Source organism: Prinia subflava, chromosome 3, assembly GCF_021018805.1.
Source record: "Prinia subflava isolate CZ2003 ecotype Zambia chromosome 3, Cam_Psub_1.2, whole genome shotgun sequence".
In the NCBI taxonomy this organism is placed as follows: domain Eukaryota; kingdom Metazoa; phylum Chordata; class Aves; order Passeriformes; family Cisticolidae; genus Prinia; species Prinia subflava.
Genome location: NC_086249.1, coordinates 86,507,625 through 86,531,211, shown reverse-complemented (window position 1 = coordinate 86,531,211; position 23,587 = coordinate 86,507,625). Strand labels below are relative to the sequence as shown.

The following is a 23,587-nucleotide window of genomic DNA, read 5'->3' as shown; positions in this document are numbered from 1 at the left end:
CAGATCTAAAAGAATAAGAAGGGTCCTCCCGACATGTTTGTGACTTGCCACAGCTGTCAACCAAGTATTAATTTAGATGCCTGTGTCATCTTAATGACAGTACTGACCATTAAAAATTAGAACTCCAGCTACAATTAAGGCAAGACTTTTTTTTTTTCCCACCACTAGGCCTCATCCGGCATTCTGATCTAAAATCTCATCCTGTAAACATGGGGAAAGGGTGCAGGATGATGAAACCAGCAGGCAGTAACTCCTCAAGATGCTGTCATAGCTGTAAGACAGTCCCAGGGCTCTGTTTTGTAACTATTGCTCTTCAGCAGGCTGGCTAAACTCTGAAGAGACCCTGTAGACAACAGAAGGTGCTAAAGTTCCACCAACACAGCTGCACCTCCTTCTGTCTCAAGTCCATCCCAGCATCTTCCAGATACTGGAAGGATAATGGATGCTGCAGGTGAAGGAGACAAATCTGTGTGATATCTAATATAGTGTTCTTTCGCAAGTTTAGTTCGAACCCCAGTCAGTCAGGCTCCAGGGAGCGTTCCCACATCTACACTCTTGCTCCACAGGCATCTCTCCCCTCCCTCAGCATGTCTGCTTCCTCCACTGCTGGCTGCAGGGCCCATCTGCATCGTGAATCTGGGTGCCCTGTTTGCTCGGGCTCAGGCCGGACAAAAGGGTGACTGGACTCATCTTCGTAAAACGGAAACACTGACCCCGCCCCCCCCCCCCCCCAAAAAAAAAGGAGAAAAAAACACCAAAAGGAGAAAAACACGTAATCTTTATAATCTTTATTGCCCTGAGGGTACCTTCTCAGCAACAGGACGCTGTTGCACAATGCGCCAGTCGGCACAAGGGCGGTGCTGAAGGTGCGGACACCGCACACACGGCAGCAGCGACAGCCCCCGGGGGGCCGGGCCGGGCCCGCCCCGCCCGCACAGGCAGCGCCCCGGCCGGGAGCCGCAGGCGGGGCAGTGCCGCCTCCGCGGCCGCGGGCCTCGGCTCCGCCGCGCCCGCCTGCCCGCGCTGCGCAGGTGCGCAGGGGGGGGCCGGGCCGGACCCGCCGTGACTTCCCGGTCGCGATCGCGATCCCGCTGCCGGCGCTGCCGCGGGGCCGCTGCTTTCAGGAAGCGGCGCCCAGGCGGGCACAGTGCCGCCGCTTTCAGGAAGCGGCGCCCAGGCGGGCACAGTGCCGCCGCTTTCAGGAAGCGGGACCCAGGCGGGCACAGTGCCGCCGCTTTCAGGAAGCGGGACCCAGGCGGGCACAGTGCCGCCGCTTTCAGGAAGCGGGACCCAGGCGGGCACAGTGCCGCCGCTTTCAGGAAGCGGGACCCAGGCGGGCACAGTGCCGCCGCTGCCGGGAAGCGGGGCCCGGGCGGGCTCAGTGCCGCCGCTGCCTCTCGGAGGCCGCGTTAGCCCCCCGTGTGGCCTGCAGGGAGGCAGCGGGCGGTCGGACGGGGTTGAGGTGACTGACCTCTGAAGGGCCGTGTCCCGCGTAGGAATCGCCCGCTTGCTGTAAGTGTCCAAGCTTAGAAAGCGCCGGGCTGCACTTTCGCGTTGTGCGCCTCACGTTCTGTGTTTTCTGGCTTTAAAAACTTGTCTCGCCGTTTGGGCTGTTTTGCTTGTTTGTTTTGGTTGTTTGCTGCACAAAAGTGGACTTAGGAAAAAATCCAGTTGCACCATGGGCCTGAACTCGTGGCGCACGAGATAAAACAGAACTCACTGGGTTGGGATTAAGTTGGAAGTTGGCGGTGTTGTGCCGAGATCTCGCCGGCGCAGAGTCACGGTGGGGTTGTTTGCAGTGGTCGTCAGGCAGGAACCTGCCTTTCATCTGAACCAGCACAATTCCATGCATTCTTTATGGTCACGGTGTAAACCAGACTTACACTGGGTGTGTGAGTAACCCCTCTGCTGGCTAAGTAACAAAGATAGCGAGGCTTGCCTTCTACCAGCCAGCGTGCGGGAGTGTCTCTTACTGGGGTCCTGACACCGGCACTTTAAGTTGTTTGAAGCTGCTGGATCACTGCGTCCACTATTTTCACCTGAGGCAGAAGGAGCACCGTATTCACGTTGATAATCTTAAGGGACAATAATCTTTGATAATCTTTGTTCGTTTGGGGTTCTCCATTACTAACAATTTTAGTTCTTCCTGTCTGTGAAATTAACAATTGACTTTATAGTCAGTGGTGAACAACACGGTACCAGATGGGGGCCCGTGAGAGAGAGGAGCTACTGAACAAAACTGTTTCACTGTCAAGTGAATCAGCTCTAAATGCCTCTGTGTTTTCGGGTTGGATGAGTGTGAGGATGGCCTTGTTAAACTATCAGGGCCTTGATATGAATCTTTCAACTACTTTTTCTCTTTTTCGTGATGTCTTTTAAACAGGTTATGCTTAAAAGAAAGTTTCTGCCGTGTGCTCGATGGTGTCCAAGCTCACCTGTTGATGCTTCCTTTGTAACTTTATGGTAAAACAGCTTCTGCTAGTATCAATTTGATCACCACATCATCTGGATCCAGAGATCACTTTTACTAAAATGTGGACTGCCAAAAAACTTTATAGTGCTCAAATACTGTTTGTCCAGATGAAAGAAGGCTTACTGTGTAGTTGCATGTTTCCCAAAACTCACCAGTTCTGGATTGGAATTCCAAACTATTGCACTGTAAGAGTGCCGCATAACAGAGTTAAATTCTCGGTAAGTATTTTTGTGATTCTCTAAAGATACAAGTGGTGTGCACAAATGCAGTGATAAAAGAATTCATTTTAGACTCCATAGAGCTAAGCTTTTGATTTTGCAGCATTAATTATGAACTGAAGATTCCTTCAGTTTATCAAGATAGAGGGACAGGCAGCAATAAATGCTGGAATACCTGTGTTTCAGAGTGAATTTTTGTGTCTTATAGTTCTAAGTTGGGGAGAAACGTTAATTTTCTTCAAACTGTGCTTCAGACAGTAGTGCAGGATAAGTGACAGGCTGATTAGTTAGAGTGACAGCCGTAAAGTGAAGAATAGGACCAGAATTCTCTGAAAAATGACTTGCAGATGCAATGTTGCACAACAGAGGGAAGGGAGGAAATGGATTGGTAAGGGAGGATAAAAATAGAAGACTTTGATTATAAAAACTGTATAGATATAAATAAAAATAATGGTAAAAGACACAAAGCTCATTTTGGACACTGGCATATCCAAATGGCAGTGTTTTTCAATATCTAGTTAAATTCATCTTTAAAATATAAATTGCTGCAGGCATAAGTTGTGGAATATTGATGTTTGAACTTTTTCGTGGCGGCAGAGCAATTGCAAAATTTATCTAGATGACTTAACAATTACTGTCAAATAATGTCATATTGCTGTTGTTTTTCCTTTTACTCGCTGATTGTAGGTTTCCAAGGTAAATGATAAGCAATCAGTAGTTGATAGAAGAATGGCTACTAGTGCAGAGGGAACCAAAGTAGATGTTGGAAAAAGTCCCAGTGGAGTATGTGATGGGAGACAACATTCATTACAAGGTATTGAACTGTTTTCTGCTCTCTTCTGGAGAAGTCAGCCTTCTCTGCCTCTGTTGACATCTTAAGGATCAAGGTCTAGAATCTTAATTTGAAGGTTTTGTATCGTGTGGTGTGTTTCTTTTTTTTAATTTTAAGGGGATTATATGCAAATGTGGTAGCTTGCAAAGACTCACTATTTTCTTCAGGTTCTTAATGGCCAGTTAGATTATGTACTTATTATTTTTTCCTTCAGCTTTGTCAAACTCTTATATTCACCGAAGGCTGTGAATTGTTGTGCTAGTGCACTTTTTTTCCTATTAAAAATGTGGAAAAACAAACATTTCTGTGTCAGTGGTGATTTTTGATTCAGGTAAATTAGTAGTTATTCTTATATCCTTTTCTTTAGCAGTGCCACTGAGCTAAACAGGTTTTTCCTGTGATTTTGCTTGTTTTGTCACTCTTTGCTAATGACTTATGTGCTGTTATGCATCATACATTTTAGCTCCCGTGCTTCAGGGTGCTTGGTCGTTTGCATTCTATGCATATTTAGATTTTATTTGTAAAGGTGTTTGTACTCAGTTGCTTTGGGCATTTTCAGCTTTTGTTTGCAAGTGGGATGACAGAGAGGTAGTTGTGACAGGTTAAGAGACTGCGATGGTACAATGTTTCTGTAATTACATTGCTCAGGAAACAGCCCTATGAGAAACTGTTGTGCTATTTCATGTGCATGATAATCAGGAAGACAGTACCTGTCCTCAGAAAGCTGTGTGGTACTGTATCATAATTTTTCTGAACAGCCTTACCTCCTTGCATACATTCTCTTGAAGGTTTGCATTATAAAGTGGATGAGGTACTGCTGAGTAAACAGAAATGCCCCCACCACCCCGTAGATTTTTAGTCACCAGTGGGTTGGTTTTTCCTGCAGATGTGATAATCTTTTAAAGGGAACTCTTAGGTTTATGTTTAGTCCTCAGTGCTCCTCTGTTATCTGCAAAATAATGAAACTGAACAGCCACAGTGTTCTTGTACGTGTCTTTTCTTACGCTTCTGTTTTTTCTTTTGTAAACAACAGAAGCATTTCTATCCCCTTGAGAAGGGGTAGAAGGCCAGTTGAAATCTTTATATTCTGAATTTTTCCTATCATGTAAGGTGACAACAATTTTTGAGAAGCAGTGGCAGAAGTGTTTTCTTGTCAGAGTCTAGAACATCCCTCTGACCACCCTGGAGGGTTTGGAGACCGGACAGGGGGGTCTGGGATCTGTACAAGGGGGTCAACCAGCTTCACACAGAGCCCAGGAGGACACTGCCTCTGATCCCTGGCCATGGGAGTGAATGCCCACATTGTATGAAGAATCACAAGCTGGGAGAATTCAAAATAAGTAGCATTTAGTCTATCATAGAATGTAAATGTAGAATCTAGGATTCTCAGTATATGGGCTTGAAGAGGCAAGATGGAGGAATTGGGGAGTGGCCCCTGTGCTCCTTGTTCTTGCTCTAGTCCCCCATCTTTTGCTGAGTTGGATTTTAGAGATTGGTTTAGAGATGACATGTTAGCATAGGTAGTAGGCATTGGTACAATTTTGTAAATAAAAAGTACGTTGTGGACGGTGGTTGGGTCGAGGGTACTGCACATAAGGTGCGGAGCTCTCTGATCCGCCCAGTCCGCTGTGTCCTGCTCTGCTGGGGATGCCTGACAGAGCTGAGAAAGAACTAAGATAATGTACCCTGCCAGGGAGGCCTGGCAGAGCTGAGAAAGAACTGAGATAATGAAGAATAAACAACCTTGGAAACATGCACTGGTGGACTCAGCTTGTCGTCTCTACCTCTGGTGTGTAACACTTTGAGCAAAGAGAAGACGGAAAACCTTATTACCTCGGGGAACAGCAACCCCGAGGAAACTCCCAGGGAACAGCAACCTTGGGAGAAAACCTTATTACCTCGGGGAACAGCAACCCCGAGGAAACTCCCAGGGAACAGCAACCTTGGGAGAAAACCTTATTACCTCGGGGAACAGCAACCCCGAGGAGAATCTCAGGTGACACCAACCCTGAGATTTTCTCTGTCCTGTTTGTATGATATCTCTACATTATGTGCACTGTCCAGCTGTAATGTACTTGTGCATCCTCAAGGTTCATTGAAACATTTTCTTAAGACATGCCAATATGGCAACTTCGTGTTAATAGGTATTAATATCCTTAATAGTCACAATTTATGTTAAACTCCTTAAGAATACTTGTTCTGAAGTCTTGTGAAATGGATGTTTCATACTATTTCCAAGACAGCAAGATTTCTGCTCCCTACTGTGGCAGCTGAAGGAAGTGGTTTGTGTCCACATGTGACTATGCCCTACTTCTGTTACTCAATAAGAAATTTTCAGGGAATAGTCATAACGTATCCTTAATTGACTTTCTCTTTTTTTCCTCTTTAAGGTTTTTATTATCATACTATACTTTTTTGATCAAAAAGGCAGCAATCTACCAGATCATCAAAGCAAAAGATATTTTTGAATCATACTTTGTCCGAAATACACCACTATAACTTGCAAATCGAGTGATGCCGGGACATATTTGAAAGAATTCTTTTAAAAGTGTTCTGTTTCCTATTACTTGCCTAATTTTATAAGACATTCATCTAACAAATGCTTTCTTATCTTTTCCTCTTACTTGGAGATTTGTTTGCAAGGTGGAACAGCATTGCTTAACTGTGTCTATGAAGGAACTATTGTTCCTTATAGAACCATGATTCTTATTTATCTGTTTCATCTTTGTCATCTGCATCCTTTGTAGCTTAAGTGCTTTTTTACAGATTTGTTTAAGAGGCCTCAGTTCCAACCACTTTCCTGTAGGTGGATGTATAGTACTGATAGAAGATATTAATGTTCTGTTTCTTCTCTGTAAGGCTGAGTATTTGCAATACTCTACTGATTTTAATATTCTGAACAAATGAAAGAAGACCTGATTGTTTCACCCAGCTACAGACAAATGCTAGGTTTCACTTAGGAGCTAAACATTGCAAGATTTTCAAGTTAATAACCAGGTAAAGCCCTGAGCGACCAAATTTGATCTCATAGCTGACCAGGTTTTAAGCATAAGAAGGCTGGGCAAGAAGTCACTTGAATGATTCTGTGTTTCAGTGATTTTTCTTTCTCATTATTACCCACTTAGAGGGTTGATAGATGTACGTGCATACCCCATTTCTCAGCCATGCAGCTAGATGTAACCAGTGGATCTGTCATTTGAGCATGAATGTCATCTGCCAATTAACATTTGTACTGAGGAATTTTTTTTGTGTGTGTGTATATGACAAATACTTAATGTATACCTGGGAATTTGTCCTAATTAATAGAAGAAGAGTAGTGTCTGAGTAACACAGCTATGCTATTGCTACCCTTAATTCGAGGTTCTTGGGGAATCTGTAAAACAGTGTTATATTGCATGCCATACAAATCCAGTGGGTTAAGAATTTCTGTTCACTAAAAGTAAAAAAAATACCTTATTTTTACATTTTATTAATTTAATCTTTTTGAATTTGAAATTAGCCCACTCTTCACAGAGTGTGAGACTAGCAGCATTCTTGAACAGTATTCCTTGACTTGAAATCTTGGTGCTGTTTTTTCTTCTTGTGTGTTCTTTTCTCACTGAATCGTTTTGTCAGTCGAGTAACTGATGTGAATACTCATTCCATAATGTCTCTTGGGTAGGGAAATGAAGGCTAAATGATGGCTAACAATGTTTGTTCTTCGAAGTATTCTTTAATCACTTTTGTGTAGCTACTCTTCGACAAATCAGATGAAAATATGTAGTTAGGTTCTATAGAAAGGTATATATATATTTGATTGATTTAAAAAAGGATTTGTAGTAAGGATTATTTTAGAGCTGTTTTCAGTTTTGGCGATACTAAACTAACTGTTGATTTTTTTGATGTATTTAGTAATCAAAAGCTTTTACTGTTCTCTAATAACTTGTGTTTTTTTATATATAGTTAAAGTATGTTATGCAAAAAGAATGAATGTATATTGTGAGACAATTTATTTTCTGACTGTGACACACTGTTTCCACAGCCCAAATGAAGCACATCAACCTGTCCTTTGCAGCTTGTGGCTTTCTGGGCGTTTACCACTTGGGGGCAGCAGCTGCTTTTCACAGGCATGGTAAGAAGTTACTGAGAGCTGTGAAAGCTTTTGCGGGAGCTTCTGCGGGATCTCTGGCTGCCACTGTCTTGTTAGCAGTGCCAGAAAATATAGAGGTAAATTAATAAACTCGTAGGTATAGGCCATGATAATTTTCAAAGGACTTTTTTTATATAATCATCCTCCATTAAGTTTATTAAAATGTTTTGTGTCTTGTTTATTTCTTCTTGTTACTTGCTAGGAGCAGGACTCTTGCTATCATGTTTTCATTAAGTACATCTGTGACTCATGAGCAAAAATGTTAATGGTAAAAGATGTTTCATATGAACCTTTTATTTTAAGCTGTGTAAATGCAAATCTCATGTGTGTGAATCTTTATTTGTAGGCAATAGGTATTCTTTAATATACCAAAATGTATATTTACTTAATGATGGTACATTATAAAGTGAATCATTGTTCTGTTGGCTGGAGATAGGCTTTGTTAAGCAAGTGCATAGCACTGCCCTTTTAACCTTTTCTGAAAGGAGATGAAAATGGTAGGTGGAGTGTGTCTTTGTAAACAGCTCCCACCTGCTCAGATCTTTTTCTTTGCTCCCTGTGCTCCACTGAACAGCATTAAAGGCTTTTGCATCTCCTTTAGGCTCAGTGCAGCCCATGCCTTAAGAGCCCCCAGTAGGATGAACCCTCACAGCATTCTGTTCTGATGTGTCCGGGTGTTTCACCTCCACAGATGGCACTCCTTTCACCTTTGCATATGGTGTCATGCGGAGACACCGAGGTTACATTTAGTGATTACAATGTTACAGGTTCTGTGGAGAGTATTAGGGAGGGGTTGGTGTCTGTTTGCTTGGTTTTCCACATAAGGTTAAAGCTGCTTTGCCCTCCTGAACTGTCTGTAGTGACTTCGCCTTAATCAAAATAGAGGACCAAGCATTGCCAAAATGTTAGTATTTCTTTAGTATTTTTAATTATTGTGATGAAAACAGGCTGTTAGATTTTTGGTCTAAGTTACACTTGTTTCATTCCAAGTGAGCATTTGATAACTTTCTCTAGGCCTCGCTTATTTCACTTCATTTGATTCAAATAATGGTCCTAGCCAAACCCCTTTGCCACCGATCTTCCTGTTTGTTTGTTGTTGTTTGTTTGCTGGAATATGAACTCAGCTTGCAGCATGAACTATATTTCTGTTGCTTTCAGCAGTAGGTTTTTCCTTGGCTTCTTTCCCCTACCCCACTCCGTGCAAGCGTTCTTTATATGACTTGGTATTAGGCAAGTTCCACTCTGTTGTGGAGAGAAGCTCATTGTATTCTGTGCAGGCATTTCTCCCCTTCTGTCACCTCTGACTGGTAGTTCAGTTTCAAGTTTGCCTGCTGTAATGTGTACTTCTGACTTTAATTTCCTCTGTGGTGAGCATGGCAGCCCTTTGTTAGCCCAAGGACATTTTTCTCCTTATTGCAGACCCTGGGTATGAGCCCTTGTTCTCAGCCTGATCCAACTTACAAAGATCTTTCTAAGTAAAAATATTAGAACAGTTTTTAGTTTTTGTTTCTGGAAACTAAGTCTATATTACATTGAGTCTGTTGTATTTTTCCTTGAAAATTTATCCTATTATTGCAAACTAAAAAAAACTTAATGAACTTTCTAGTCCTTTCAGCTTTTGTGTACTTCTTAGTTATTCTTTTATATTGTTTAAATGGAAAACTGAGAGGTTTTTTGTCAGTGGGAATAATTCTAATTCTCATGGAATTTAAGTAAAGGCAATGTTCTGTTCTGAATAGAATTAACTTTTCATATCAGGATAATTATATTATTATCTTTACTGCATTTCTAGTTTGAAATATTTTATATCCACAAATGTAGCTCCTAATCAGTTAATTCTTTTTTTTCTTTCTCTCTCTAGAGATGGCAATGTTATATAAGCCATAATTAGGACTTTCTGCATCTTCTAGTCTCAAAGCTGTAATGCAACCTGTCCTTATATTGGACAGAATGTAACACTGAAGATTTACTGTTTTGACTGTTGCTGTTCTAAGACAGTTTTCAAATATTTTTCTGTCATATATTGGATTTTTGTCACTGTTTGTAAAGGCATGGGACTTGAGAATTCTAAGTGGTCTTATTTAGTTATGGGTAAATAACTAAATTTAATTTTAAAATTACCTTGGTCATGTTTCATATCAAGTTTGCTTACCTCAATACAAGCAGTTACAATTTCTAAACATGGTCTCAGTCATTATTTAAAATATAGATGTATTGTTTGAAGCTTCTAGCACTCATTTTCTAAAACAATTCCTAGCTGTAAGAAGTTGTTCCTTTTGAAGGCAGATATTGAGAGTCTGGGTAGTGTCCATTCTTAGGACTTGTAATATGGAAAGTGGTTTTCTGTCATTTTCCCTAGTTTGGTACTCTGAGCTCCCCGTAGCTTTATTTAAACATCTTGGATACAAAGACAGTAGTTCTGAGGTGCTTCTGTGTAGGGTTTTGTGGATTTTTTCTGCATTTATAGAGACAAGTGTCTGAATGTGTCTTATATATTTTAATTGGCTTCAAGCTGGCAATGGCAAGTATCCCATGGGGTAAAGGTGCAAATCTAACAATGTGAGGCTACATAGCACAAATAATTGTTTATTTAAGAGGTATGAACCTCTTAGTGAACTTTTTGATACTTGTATTTAAAGGCGATAAAGAAAGTGGATGCAAGAACAGCATTTCTGTCTTTTGCTTAGATGAGTGTTTTGTTATACAAGTGATGTGAGGAAGTTTAACTCCTTCAGTTAGCTGGCTCTGATCTCAAGTTAATTCTCACCCCACATCCTTCCTTGTTTTCCTTTCAATAGATTCTGTATCCTCCTCCTCAATGGGATACATTCATGTCTCTCCTTCTTTTTTTCCTTTCCTTTCCTTGGTTATTCAATCATTTGTTTTGTTGCTAGCAACATATTTGTTCTTTATGCACCTAAAAATCCAGAAATCCCAAACTATGTTTTATTCATGTGGTTATATATAGGTGAATATGGGTGAATTTATGAAGTACCAATTTCAGAAGGTTGCATAATATTGAATTTATTTTTTTCCGAAGTCCCTAAAATCATTAGAAAAGCCTGTATGAAAGGATAAAAATGGGATTGCAAATATTGTATAGTGAGTCTTAAGCACTCAGGATCATAATTCATTTTTTCAGCATGTTATGGCTAAAAAATAAATTATACCAATTCCTTTACTGTCCCATTGGAGTTCTTACGACTCACACTTCAAGCTGTTTTTCTGCAGTCATTAATGCTGGGCATTTCAGCTTGTGTAAAAGGTTCTCTGTGCAGGAATCTGTTTCCTGGTTTTCTGCAGTTTATTTTTTTCCTATGTCATCAGTCGTAGTTTGCCATTCATTAAATACTTCCATAATATTTTATTTATTAAATGCGTGTATTTTCTGGTCACTTGTTTTTTGCATTAGTGAGAAGAAATTGTTGTAATTTTTATTTTTTTATTGCTTATAAGCATCTTAAGGCACTTGTGTCTGGTTTAAGGTCTAAAGTAGACCTTAAAAGGTGGCTTTAGACTAAGAACTAAATGATTCTTGTAATGGCATGATCTAAGGAGCTGATTATTTAGCAGTGGTAGTATATAGAAAAATAGCCTTTAATGTTCCTTGATTATTGAAGTGGTATCCTCAGAGTTTATAAATTTTTTTCTTTAGAGATTTTTTCCTTACAAATTAATCCTTAGAAATCCGTAGAAAAGGATCAACATTTTGTTATGCATGTCTTGTTACAAACCAAGCACATACAGGAAAATCCTTCAGTTTGATCTAATAACTCTTTTAATAAAGCTTTAGTCTCTAGTATATTTTAGGTACTGCAGATGAACATGCTTCCCATCACTTAAACATCCTTAATGGTGAATGCTTTTCATTTCCAGAAATGTAAGCACTTTGCCTATGGATTTGCAGAGGAAGTCAGAAGATTGAACTTTGGTGCTGTAACGCCTGGTTATGATTTTATGAAAACACTTAGGTACCTATCTTAATGCTTCTGTAAAATAATTTTTGGGTTAAAAAGCTCTCCAAATGCAAATGGAGAGGGTACATATTTCTTCTGTCTGTGGGGTGCTCACCTCTAATGCATTTGCAAGGTTTTTAGATAACAGTGGTGAGTAATGCTGAGCATTTTCTTTCCTCTAGGGAGGGCATAGAGTCTATTCTTCCTTCTAATATTCATGAGATCGCTGAGAACCGGCTCTATGTGTCAGTCACCAACTCAAAGAGTGGGGAGAATCACTTGGTTTCAAATTTTGCTTCCAGGGAGGATCTCATTAAGGTAATCATGTTGAATATGGTGGCTATAAATAAAAATGCTGGAGATTCTTCAAGGCTTAAGAGTATATTATTAATTGTACTGTAAAATCACTGGTTTATTCAGGTAAACACTTCTACTCCCAATGGTACTACAACCATAATATAAACAATGTTTAACGCAGAATTTTCATTGGCTATTCAAGTTCTACCTTGTAGGCAAAGTGTTTCTAAAAGTAATATGTAATTTATTGTTGCAGTATATGAGAACACAGTAGATAATCTCAAAATGTTGTGAAAATGTTTGCATCTCTTACTTACTGATATCATTATGTTTCATCACAAAAGAAAGGAAAGGATGTTTAAAAAACTTAAAGAATTCCTACAGGTGCTTGTGGATAATAGTTATAATGTAATGCTAAGTACTGTATATAAGCTGCATTTTAACTGCAGCTGGAAAGCATATCTTTCACTGCCCTTCTCTTCATCTGATTGCCATGTTTTAAATTTGGATCAGGACTGTATGCATAAGCTGATACGAGATGGTAGGAGCAATTCAGATGCATGTGAAGCAGATGTTCTTTCTAGAAATTGATTGTATCTTAGTGGAAGACATAATAAGATGTAACAGAATAAAGGAGGAAATGGAATAAGACAGAATTCCTTTTTTCTCTATCCTTGTGGATGCTTAGAGCTAATAAGAGTTTCTTTATAGTTATCACTTAAAAAATGACACTTGTTAACAAAAGCTCAAAGTGTGCATTGGGAGTTTACCTTTAAATTATATTTTTTAAAATTTTGACCCTATTATATTCTACATTGACAGTCCTCAAACTTTACAGGACTTCATCATGCAAATATAATTATGTGAAAAGTTTATCTCAAGTTATGCACTATTATTTCCAGCTATAGTATACAATGGTAGCAAGCATGGAGATTTTTATTCTTTGTGTTTTTGCAGTGAAATCTTCTAACCTGGAGACGATTAGAAGCATCAGGGTGACCTTGGAAAAGTCACTATATTTTACTAGGATTTCAATAGCTTTTTTCACTGATTTAGCCATTTCTGTTCAATTCTTTTGATCTCTATGGTAGCAGTGGAGTGGATTGGAATAATAGTAACAAAATCACATGTAACTGCTCACTGGAATACATTCATATTGTCTGATCTTTCACTCCAGCTCCTAATACCTGTTTTTGTTCATGCCGTCAGCTCTGCCTGTATCATGACTACAGCTGTCTGAATGCTGGTGGCTGCCACAGGAGCAGGGAGGGTAGAGCTTGTTAGGTTATTTTATTATATCATGCCTAGGCATGACCTACATCCAAGGCACGGATAAAGGTACTGCTGGGCAGGTTGTTTTATAAACAGCAAAATGTCTGTACCTCCTGCCAGAAATATTTCAAATTCTTATGCATTTGGTTTCAATGCTTAACAAACAAGTCTTATGCTTCCAGAGTTTTTCATAATGGCTAAACTGAATGTGTGTTGCTACAATGCTAAGCTTTTATCTTTTATACTATTTCCTGTGGACTAGGAAAGGCAGGTAATAATCTCCCACTTTAGAAATAGTCTTCCTATATGCAAAGACAGTCATCTTGTATTAGCATTCCTAGACTTGCAGCTCTTAAACTGGAGGTGAGGGGGAAGAGAGGCATGATTTGTGTGTTAATGAGGAGGCAAGGCACAGAACACTGGTAATATTTAGTTTAGGAAAGCAAGGCAGTGCCTGGAAGTGCAGACCTAACTGGTCTGTTAGTGGTAGGAAGTACTGAAAGTGTTTGTTCTTCAAACTTGTCCTGCCTCTCCTCACTCAATAGATCTAAGTGGCGTTATAAGAAGAGCAACTGCTTTCTTCAGTCCTCTTGAAAAGAACTCAAACTTTGCAGGAATCACCTGGTTTTGACTCCATTCACTAAATCTTTTTTCCACATTTCTATTAGTTTAGAAGGGGCAAAGTCAATGAGATTGAGGTGAGGAAGATAGGAAAAAAGGTGCTGGGCTGGGGAAGAAGCTGCTGTTGGGCACTTGGGAATCTTGTCTTAGGCTTTTGTGAGCAAAGGGCCTGTTTGGTAGAGAAATAGCTGCAGTTTGACATTAGAAAACTGAGAGCCTTTTTATCTGAGCTCAGACAAAGCTCTACACCACTAGGAAGAGAAATAGGCAGGAAAGCAGTTTTCAAAATGGAATTGAAGACTTCATATACATATACAGTCTTAATTAAAACTTGGGAGCAAAGGGGCTTAATACACAAATAGCTTAAATTTTGTAGAAGTAAATATAATTCCAGCCAAAACAGCTCAGGCATTTTCTTTCATAATCTCTGGATTGTGTGTTTTTTTCTGCATCTGTTCATCTTTCACACAGTGTATGCACCGTTTGTGACCTGCTTCTGTTCATCAGATTGGTCGTCCATGCCATCACACAGGCACGTGCATATTCTCCCTACTTAGCTGTATGAAAAATTCTGACATACTGCACTTTGTCTGTGTATTCACCTCTTCTCTGGGGTGGAAATGCTGTATACTGATTGCTTATATATATATATATTGAATGGATAGACAGGTGTATGTGTGTGCACAGCTGTACATGACAGAAGAGGTGTCCTGATCTAAAAAAAATTAAAATAAAAATTGAGAACAGCTATAGACAGCAATGAAGCCTTACATTAGGGGAAGTAATAGTTTGTTAATACTTGAATATATAAATGCAAACAATGGTATAGGTATACATATAAATTTCCAGGGTATTCATGGTATTTTTGAAACTTTGAAAGTCTGATTTATTAGAAAAGTAAACACTGTATTAATATGCTAACAGAAAGACTTGGTCAGCTTCTTCTTTGACAATGTACTGCTTTTTTCATCATATGCATATTTAATTTCTTGAAAACCATAGATATACTTCACATTGTACAAAACTAAATTCATACTCTTAAATCACAGTAATCATTGAGTTAATTTTTTGATATTTTGTTTTGAGAGTAGTCACTGGCAATTCATAAAACCTAAACCCTACTGAATAATTTCAATCAATTTTGACATACTACATCAAGAACACCTTTTGAGATGACAGTGGATTTATGTAAAACTAATATATTGCGTGGTAAATATATGTGAAAATTTGTATTGGTTCTAAATTACTTGGTTGCCATTTTTTTTATCTCTTCTTTCTGCTTTCTTCTCTCTAGGTCCTGCTAGCAAGTAGTTTTATACCACTGTATGCAGGAATTAAGCCTGTGGAATTTAAAGGACAGGTAATTTTTCATTGGCTATGACCTTCCTTTTTACATGTTCTTTGTTTATGGTGTAACTATTTCATCTTAAGGGAAAGCAACTTCAATACTATATTTTGTATTCCTTATAAGAAAACCTTTTTACAGCTGTCTTTACTCATCTAGCTCCTACAGCTTTTTTGTCTTTCTCACATAAATATATTAACACTATAGGAATCATTTTAAAAGCTAGAAAATGGCTATTTCTTCCTTACGAGAAATTCATGGTACTTCAGTTCCCCATTCATACAAGTGATGCCTCTAGAACCTTTATAACCCTCACAGCACCCCCCTGCCAAAAAGCCCCATAAAACCATATGTATTTGCTGCTAGCTAGGTAGTCATTATATCAGAAAGCTTGCCAGCTTTTGAATTATAGGTACAGCAATACATACCAGCTGAAATACTGGAAGGGTTTAAATCAGTATTGTTTGACTGCTTGAGTTAAATGGAGACTGCCTGCAGCTTCCCAAGGTCTGGAATTTTTTTGATTGAGTCTATATGTTGCTTGTGCAATTTCAAAGGGAATATATGGCTATTTTAGGTTTATTCTGCCATTAGTTAAAGGGAAGAAAATGTCATTATTAAATTTCTCATGGTATTCTTTAAATTAAGAAATTGAAAAGTTGGCTCAGAGCATTGTCCAAAAGTTACTTAAAACCCATAGTGGATGAACATTTCTATTATGATTTGCATAGATATTGTAATATTTAATGAAGCCTTTTTAGATTTTTTTTTTAACCGTGTAGTATTTTACTGCATCCTTTTTTCTAGGAGACAGGTCTCACTCCTGAGTATTTTTTTTGTATTTAAAAGTTAAATCAATGAAAGTTTCATAGAAACTGGTTCTTCTGTTACTTGAAATCTTCTTGTCATTCCCAAAGCTTCTTGCTGCTCTCCTTTAGTGAGATTCAGAAAAGGCAGTTTCTGGGATGAGGTTGCTTTCATTTATTGTTGCTTGTTGGAATAATTAGTTCTGCATGTCTGCCCAGACTTTTCTCAGTCTCTATAAAAAAGTGCATTTGTGAGTGAGAGTTTTTTGGGGGATTTTTTTTTGAGAAAGCTGTAAAGAGGCCTGTAAATGCTTCTGACTTGGATTCTTTAGTCCCAGATGTTTAGATCTGGGTGAGCACTCTCACTTGGCAGTAGCATTTCTTTGGTTTGGAACAGTGGGTAATAAGGATGTGTGGGTGTGCAGCAGGGCCCCCAAGTGCACACTGTGGAGCTGGATACATGGCGTGGCCCAGAGATGTGAGCAACAACCCAGTAAGGTGCATTGGATATGGATTTGGTTCTGCAAGGTCACCTATCATAGAGCATCATATTCCAAATTTCCTGAAAGCTTCATGTAACAGACCAGGTTCTGTTTGTCTGCATTTACCCTGGTTTCAGGAGGTAAATTCCTTAGGTAAATGCCATGGACCCATGGCAGCATGGAATCAGGATTACTTCCTGCTAGCTGCTTGAGTCTACTGGCCTTATCGGTACTTTAGAACAGTTGATCTGTATTTTCTCTGGGCTGTGTGTGTCACCTGGACACACATCACCCAGTCACCAGGGACTCTTTCTAAAATGTGCTTCAGAGTGTTACTTGTGCTTTGTTACCAGCTACCATTGTGCAGGTGAGTAAGGGAGTATGGTGCACTTCTGCTGAATTTGTCAAACAGGTTGCTAGCTTCCTCCTATGCCTATAGAGACTGAACCCTGGGGTAAACATTGCACTTCAATTTTACTTTTAGGAAGAGTATTTTTTGGGAAGCATTTGGCTTCATATGGGATTAGCTAATTTACCTGTAAATATGCATGCCTGCAGGCTAGACTCTTGGGATGAATAAGCTAAATTTCATGTTAGTATGGACAGAACATTAGTCTGCTCATAGTATGTTTTCTGATTAATGAGCCAGCAGTTAATCTGTTAAAAGAGGAAGTCAGAGATGACATATGAGAATTTACAGTCTGTTAATGGCCTTAATCTGATAGGACTAGTTTATTTCCAAGGTTGGGGATTTCAGGTATCCTGGAACTAAGCTTCCAGTAGCACTAGTGCAAACTTGCTCCGTGTGAAGTTATCTTTCTCTGGCTTGGTTTGGTGTCTTTTGAGTCTCTGACAAGGTTTATTTTCAAGACAGATAAAGATCTGCAGATGATGGAGTTGGCTGTGTCTGCTGATGAGTCTGTAGTTGGTGTGACTGTAGTTCTCATGGAATAGCTTTGTAAAATCCATCTGCTGGTAGGTTCTGTTAGGTCAAGTCTTCATGTCATTGTCTGGTTTGGTTTTCATTGCGAGTTATTTCAAAACTTTCTCTGTTTTTGCGTTGTTCTAGACTATTAGTGAAATTCACTCTGAAGCTACCAGGAATTTGTCTCATAGGCTAAGAAGCATTTTTCAAGGATTAATTGGTGCAATTAAGAGAAGCTGGTGCTTCACTTGTGTTTTTGCAGAAAACAAACGTTTTATAAATGTTTGACAGCTAGGAAACATGAGCTAAAATATTTTTGACTGAAAAGCAGTTTCTCACAAATTCTCAAAAGAAAATAACAGAATCTATAGAAAATAGTACTAAATTAACAACAATGTCCATGCCTTAATAAATGTTTTGATTTTCAGGTAAATATTGAAGTTACATAAACTTCAATTTAAGGAAGGGGGAAGGGGAAAAATAAATAATCATAATTTTTAAAAATGTGAGAACTTCTAAAAGTACTAAATTATACTTGTGAAAAACATCAGTAATGTCATTTGTTATGTTGTCTTTCACATGGCTTATACACAGATTCTACTGTACTTTTCACTGTAGGAAATGCAACAAAAAGATACTTAGTACTCTAAGAAACATTGCACATATCTCAATGGTAAATTACTATTTACAGACAAAGATAAAAAAAAGCCTTGGTGCTAGAAATTTTCTGGTGTGTTGCAGCTTTACTCACTGCAAAGCTGTGGTTTAAGAAATCTGAAAGATAGCTGTAAATGATTCTCTAATTTTATTCTTTTTTCGCTTTTTTTCTAAGGTGAAATGATCTCACTCCTCATTGAGAAATTTGATATTTGTGCAGAGTGAAGGAATTCAGCAGTATATTGTGGGTACTGACATCAGCTAATGTTAAGAGTCAGGTGCTATAGCATATAATGAAATAATAGGATGAAAAGGGCCATAGAAACTACTAAATGTTAGTATTTGTGGTTTAGATTTTGAGATCAGGAGCATAAAACTAATCTGAGAGAGTGAAGAAAAGAGTGGTGTGGGGGAACTGTATATGCAGACAAACACACGGATGAATGGATAGATACCACCACTGCCCTTGCTATGTATCCATGTGGTAAAGAGTAACTCAACATATCACCAGATACAGGAGTTCAAATGTGGCACTGGGAGAAGTCTATATAAAATTAAAATAAATATTACTTTAAGTGAGAGTAAAGGACACAGCTGAGAGGGATCTCTGTAAGTGATGGATCTCAGGGGCTTCTGAAGAACAAACTGCAGCTGGAGTTAATGCTTCCTGTACAGCAGTACCTACACTGAAAGCTAGTGTCTTGCCAACAGCCAACAATTTACTTTTTGTGAGAGGGATTTTTTTGTTTTGGATTTTTTGGTTTTGTTGTTGTAGGTGTTTGTTTTTTAAACTTTTGTGACTAAGTGGCATTTTCAGGAATTGTGATGCAAAACTCGCATTATTTTGCCATTTGTGATGGTCACATAGAGCATCACTTACATCAGGAAAGCAGTCTTTGATTGGTGCTGAAGAGTACTTGTACAATTTGCCATTTCTTTTTAGTGGTCTGTGTTAATGTAACTTGAGGATGATATCCTGGAGGTGAAACTCTTATAAAACACTGAGGTGAATCTTATTCCTTACAGCATTTCAGCTTGTCTGGCTTTGCATGTCTGCAGTAGTCTACATCTTACATAGTTAATGTTTGTTTCCTTTATAATTAGTGAAGAAAAAAGCATTTTTTCAGCACAATTAAAATAAGATATAAAACCCCACTTTAGGATAAGGTGAATCACGTGCTAGAAGTGTTTTCTCTCCCTTGATGATAAAGTCAGTGTAGAATTACTAATTGACTTTAGATGTGTAAAGTTCACTGAGATGCATTTGCTCAACAGACCTCATGTGTGATGTCAGTGAATCCGTCTAGCCAGCAGACTGATGCTGAATTTTGGGTTATGCGTGTAAGCACAGAAAGAAATAGGAAGGTATAAATACATTAACAAGAGATGTTGCAGCTGTCCTGTTTATATTGGAATGGAATTTGGCCCCTAGATCTCATTCTTCATTATACTCAACTCCTGCAGCAGACTTAGGTCGGCTTCCTCTGATGTCATCGTTGTTCAGCTCCTTCCCATCTTTATCCTTCCAGCTACTGGTGTTTATTTTGTGTATTGTATGTAAGAAGAAGCGAGGCTCTGGAAGAAAAATCACAGAAGAGAGCAGTCTTGTGTGGTTTAGCTTCTGCAGTCAGAGTACCTGCACATACAGATTGTAGAGCATCTATTGTCATCAAAATGGTGTTGTAGAGGAGTTTACATTTTATGATATTGTTTATGTGTAATACTAGCAGTCTTATCTTTTCATGTATGTGTTGAGAAAAATTTCCATGTCGGGCATTTTATTTTTTAATTAACTAAAACGTCTTATAAGTAGCTTGATAAATACCCTGCAAAACTTGCAAATGCAAATTTGTACATTATGTCAAATGCTCATTGATTCAAATCTCCGTGTGTGGATTGTCAGTTCCATGGTACTTGACACATGCTGAAGCTTATTCCTTGTATTTTTAGAGGGAAACTTGTAAGTTTTCTTGAGAGTGGAAGAGGCAGGGTCAGCAAGGGTAAAGTATTGTATTATGATCATACTGTACTGGTGTTACTTTGAAAATATTTCTGTTTTCCTGTAGAAGTGGGTTGATGGTGGCCTTACCAATGGCCTTCCTATCTTGCCTGTTGGAAGAACTGTGACAATTTCCCCTTTCAGTGGTCGATTAGATATCTGCCCACAAGATAAAGGGCGTGTGGACTTGTATGTTAAATTGGCAAAACAAGATATGATGGTAAGTTGCTTGTTTATTAACTTGAAGACACTGAAAAGCACTTCTGCAGTTATCTTCATATTTATGTGCCTATTCCATGCTTATATATCAGCCTACGTAAAGTTTTGGTATTTTCTCTTTTGCAAATGAAGGTTAAACCTTTTCCTAAACACAAGGAAAGGAGAATGTAGAAGAAAGTTTGAAAAACATTGATTCAGTACAAAATTGAGCAAAATTATAACAGACTATTCAGTGTAAATAATACTAAGTTGGCTTTACATATCATCTGTCTTTGACTAGGCAAAATGTTTGTAGAAAAAAGTAAAGTGGAATACCTCAGAAGAGGACAGCTGCAGAACATTTATTCATACTTACTGAAATCAGTTGCTCTAACTGAATTTAAAATGCAAGTTGTACATTTTGAAATAGTATATACTTTGACTTATCACTGCATTGCACAAGGGAGCTTGTGAACATTTGTGACTGCAATGCTTTTCCAGAAGTTTTGTTAGAAGTTGCAGAAATATTTCTGTATATTGAAATATGAGACTGATTTTTATTGCCTCCTTTATTGACTTCTCTGTCTTTCCAATCTTTGTCTTACAAACTTTAACCATGATTTTGCTTTTTCAACATGCTGAAAGAAAATACTGAATAGTGACAGACTGAGTGGTCAACAATATTCCATTGGAAGTAAAGATTAACAATAATAAGTACTTTTTAAAACTTCCTTTCTAGACAGTTTTTAATGGTTTCTTAATTTTGCTAAAATCAGTGTTATGTAATGCCTTTCTCAGTTGGACCAATTTTTGAATCTTTGTAATGTTTCACATAGAGATATTAAGTGTGATAGTACTTGGTGAAGATCAGCAAGATTATTGGTTTCATATATCTTGGAATTATATGCAATCATTGTATACTTCTTGGTTGTGTTTTGTATCTAGAGGTTGAAAACTGAGCTGGTGATTAGTTTAGTTTAGACAGAAAATTAATTGCACAGTTACATTGCTTCTGGGACCACATTCAGACCTGTGCAGAATCCCAGGCAATATCTTAAACTATTCCAATTGAAGCACCCCTGCTTTTACGGCTGTAAAAATGATCACTAAGAATAATTTCATTTCAGCAGTATTGTAATCTGCATAAATTGAAGAGTTGTACATCTTCATTTGTCTATATTGGAATGTGAATAGTTTTCTGTCTCTCCTAGTGTCAGAATCTGAATAATTGCTTACTTCAAATAATGAAGATGATTTTGATACTGTTTTGCAGAATTGTTTATAATAATGTGGCTAAGTATTAATTATATAAATTGTTGTGAACTTTATTAAATATAATCATATTTTTAGTCTGTTGTAAACAATTTAATAATGTCTGTATTCAAGAATAAAGCTCCCAAATCTTTTTACATGATCAGAGTGACCACTTAAGATGCTGAGTAGTTCTTAATTTGTTGGTAGTACAAGCTACATTTATACTCATATGTTAAACATTGCCTGGGAATGTTCCCAAGAATGTGGTTGTTTGCACTAGTAAGTTGTCAAAATATTTCCTTGCACAAGTTTAACATGTGCCAGCTACCACTCTGCGAGACAGTTTCAGGAGTGTTTCCAAAGCTCAAGTGTTTCAGAAACTTTGGACAGTCTTACAGGCAGACAGCCTGCCTTGGATGCTATGAATTTAACTCTGTGTGTGTGGGCTGTTTGTGCCAGTTTGTCCTGGCGCTCAGCAGTGGCCCTGGATGTGGTTAATTCCCGGTGTAGATACAGCCATGCTGGTCTTCTCATTTTACATATGCTCCACGAAACAGATGACAGAACAGTCACGTCTAGATAAGTTGCATTAATAAACTAATTTATGGCTTCTTCCTCTGTTGCAGCTGTCTGTGGCCAACCTAGTAAGACTTAATCAAGCTTTGTTCCCACCAGACCAGGAGAAAATGGAATTGTTGTACCAAAATGGCTTTGATGATGCTGTACGCTTTTTATTGAAAGAAAACTGGTTTGAGTAGACGGCTTGTAAAAAATTAGCAAAACATGTTGGCTGTCAAAACACAGCTACAGGCATCCTAGAGAATCTCAGGGATTGCTGCCCCAGTTCCTGTTCATAAAAATAAAAATCCCAATGGACTTGCATCTGCTTCTGCTAAGACAGCATCAGTTGTACTCCACAGAGCTGTATAAACATGTCAGAACGGGAGCTGGACGTGCCTGGTGGATGTCTTGTTTTGAGGAGGTTCCACTTAGATTATTCATTTTACTTCAGCTAGGGACTTGAGTGTGGGATTTGTAAAAAATTTGTGTTGTCATAATTGGAAAAGTCTTTTTCAGTGTTATTTGAGAGGAGAATTGATGTTATATCATGAAAGATTACAATCTGTATTATTCACTTAACAGAATTCTACATACTACTTCTGCATATTAATTGGATGCTCGTAGTGTTACTGATTTAAAATATAACTTGCACTGTTCTAAAAGATATGAAAATTAAGTACTAGCCACAAGAAAATAAAACATTTGCACTCTTATGTATTTTTTCACACTAAAAGTTCTTTTATTATAAAAATTAAATGTTTTCTTTTAAAATTTTAAATACTATTGAAATTTTTTCCATAAATGTGATATAAAAACTTGTAAAGAAATGTGTAAAAAGTTGTTTTATTTATTATATTTTCTTCCTCTGCCAAAATTGAATAAATATATTTTCTTGAAACTTTTGTCATGAGTTTATTTACAAGAGTCTTGTAATGCTGTAATGATCTGATTATCTACTATCAGTCTGCTGGAGAGGAGTTGATGAGAGTCAGTGGGCAATGAACTCAGATTCACATATCTTGTTACTTTACCATTCACGTTGCATTGACTACCTTAAGTTCAGGATTTCCAATCTCAATGCCCAAATGCTAAAATCTGCAACTCTATGTAAATCAGAGTGTTTGGTTTATAAGTGTGGGGCTTAAGTTGATTTATTAATAAGTAAAAAAAAAAAAAAAAAAAAAAAAAAAAGAGTCAAAATCGGAGACTGAATCAAGCATGTACGAAATTTTAGAATTCCTAAAAAAAAAACCCCAACAAGCCAGAGGCTAAGGAAAAAACCCACAACTTTTCTAGCTGTTTGAAAGCCTCTTCAGCAAGTAACCACCAGATTTATACTAATATGTCAATTGCATCACATTATGAATCTTGCAGGAATTTAGTTGTTACTGTTATTGATAATGAAAGAAATTAAAAAATGATGTGAAGTGCCTTACATTCATTTTAGAACAGCATTTGTTTCTAAATACATGAGGTTTTGTATACAGTGATAGTGATATACAGGATAGCTTGCAAGACTTTCACATCTTAAGATAGGATTTTTGCATATAAAACTGAAAAAC

General features: G+C 38.1%; 1 protein-coding gene across 2 annotated transcripts; it reads left to right on the top strand.

Moving 5' to 3' along the window:
- The first annotated feature begins 1,374 nt into the window (after nt 1–1,374).
- PNPLA4 (patatin like phospholipase domain containing 4) lies at nt 1,375–22,923 on the top strand. 2 transcript variants are annotated; one of them, XM_063392809.1, is made up of 9 exons: nt 1,375–1,512; nt 2,384–2,691; nt 3,379–3,505; nt 7,545–7,729; nt 11,529–11,623; nt 11,791–11,926; nt 15,093–15,158; nt 20,080–20,232; nt 22,091–22,923. In XM_063392809.1, exons 2-9 carry the CDS (start codon nt 2,533–2,535, stop codon nt 22,220–22,222), a joined length of 1,053 nt encoding a protein of 350 aa, XP_063248879.1. In that variant the 5' UTR covers nt 1,375–1,512; nt 2,384–2,532; the 3' UTR covers nt 22,223–22,923. The 2 variants fall into 2 exon arrangements, with proteins under 2 accessions (XP_063248879.1, XP_063248880.1); XM_063392810.1 differs by lacking the exons at nt 1,375–1,512; nt 2,384–2,691 and having other exon boundaries at nt 3,456–3,505; nt 7,545–7,634.
- The last annotated feature ends 664 nt before the right edge of the window (nt 22,924–23,587 follow it).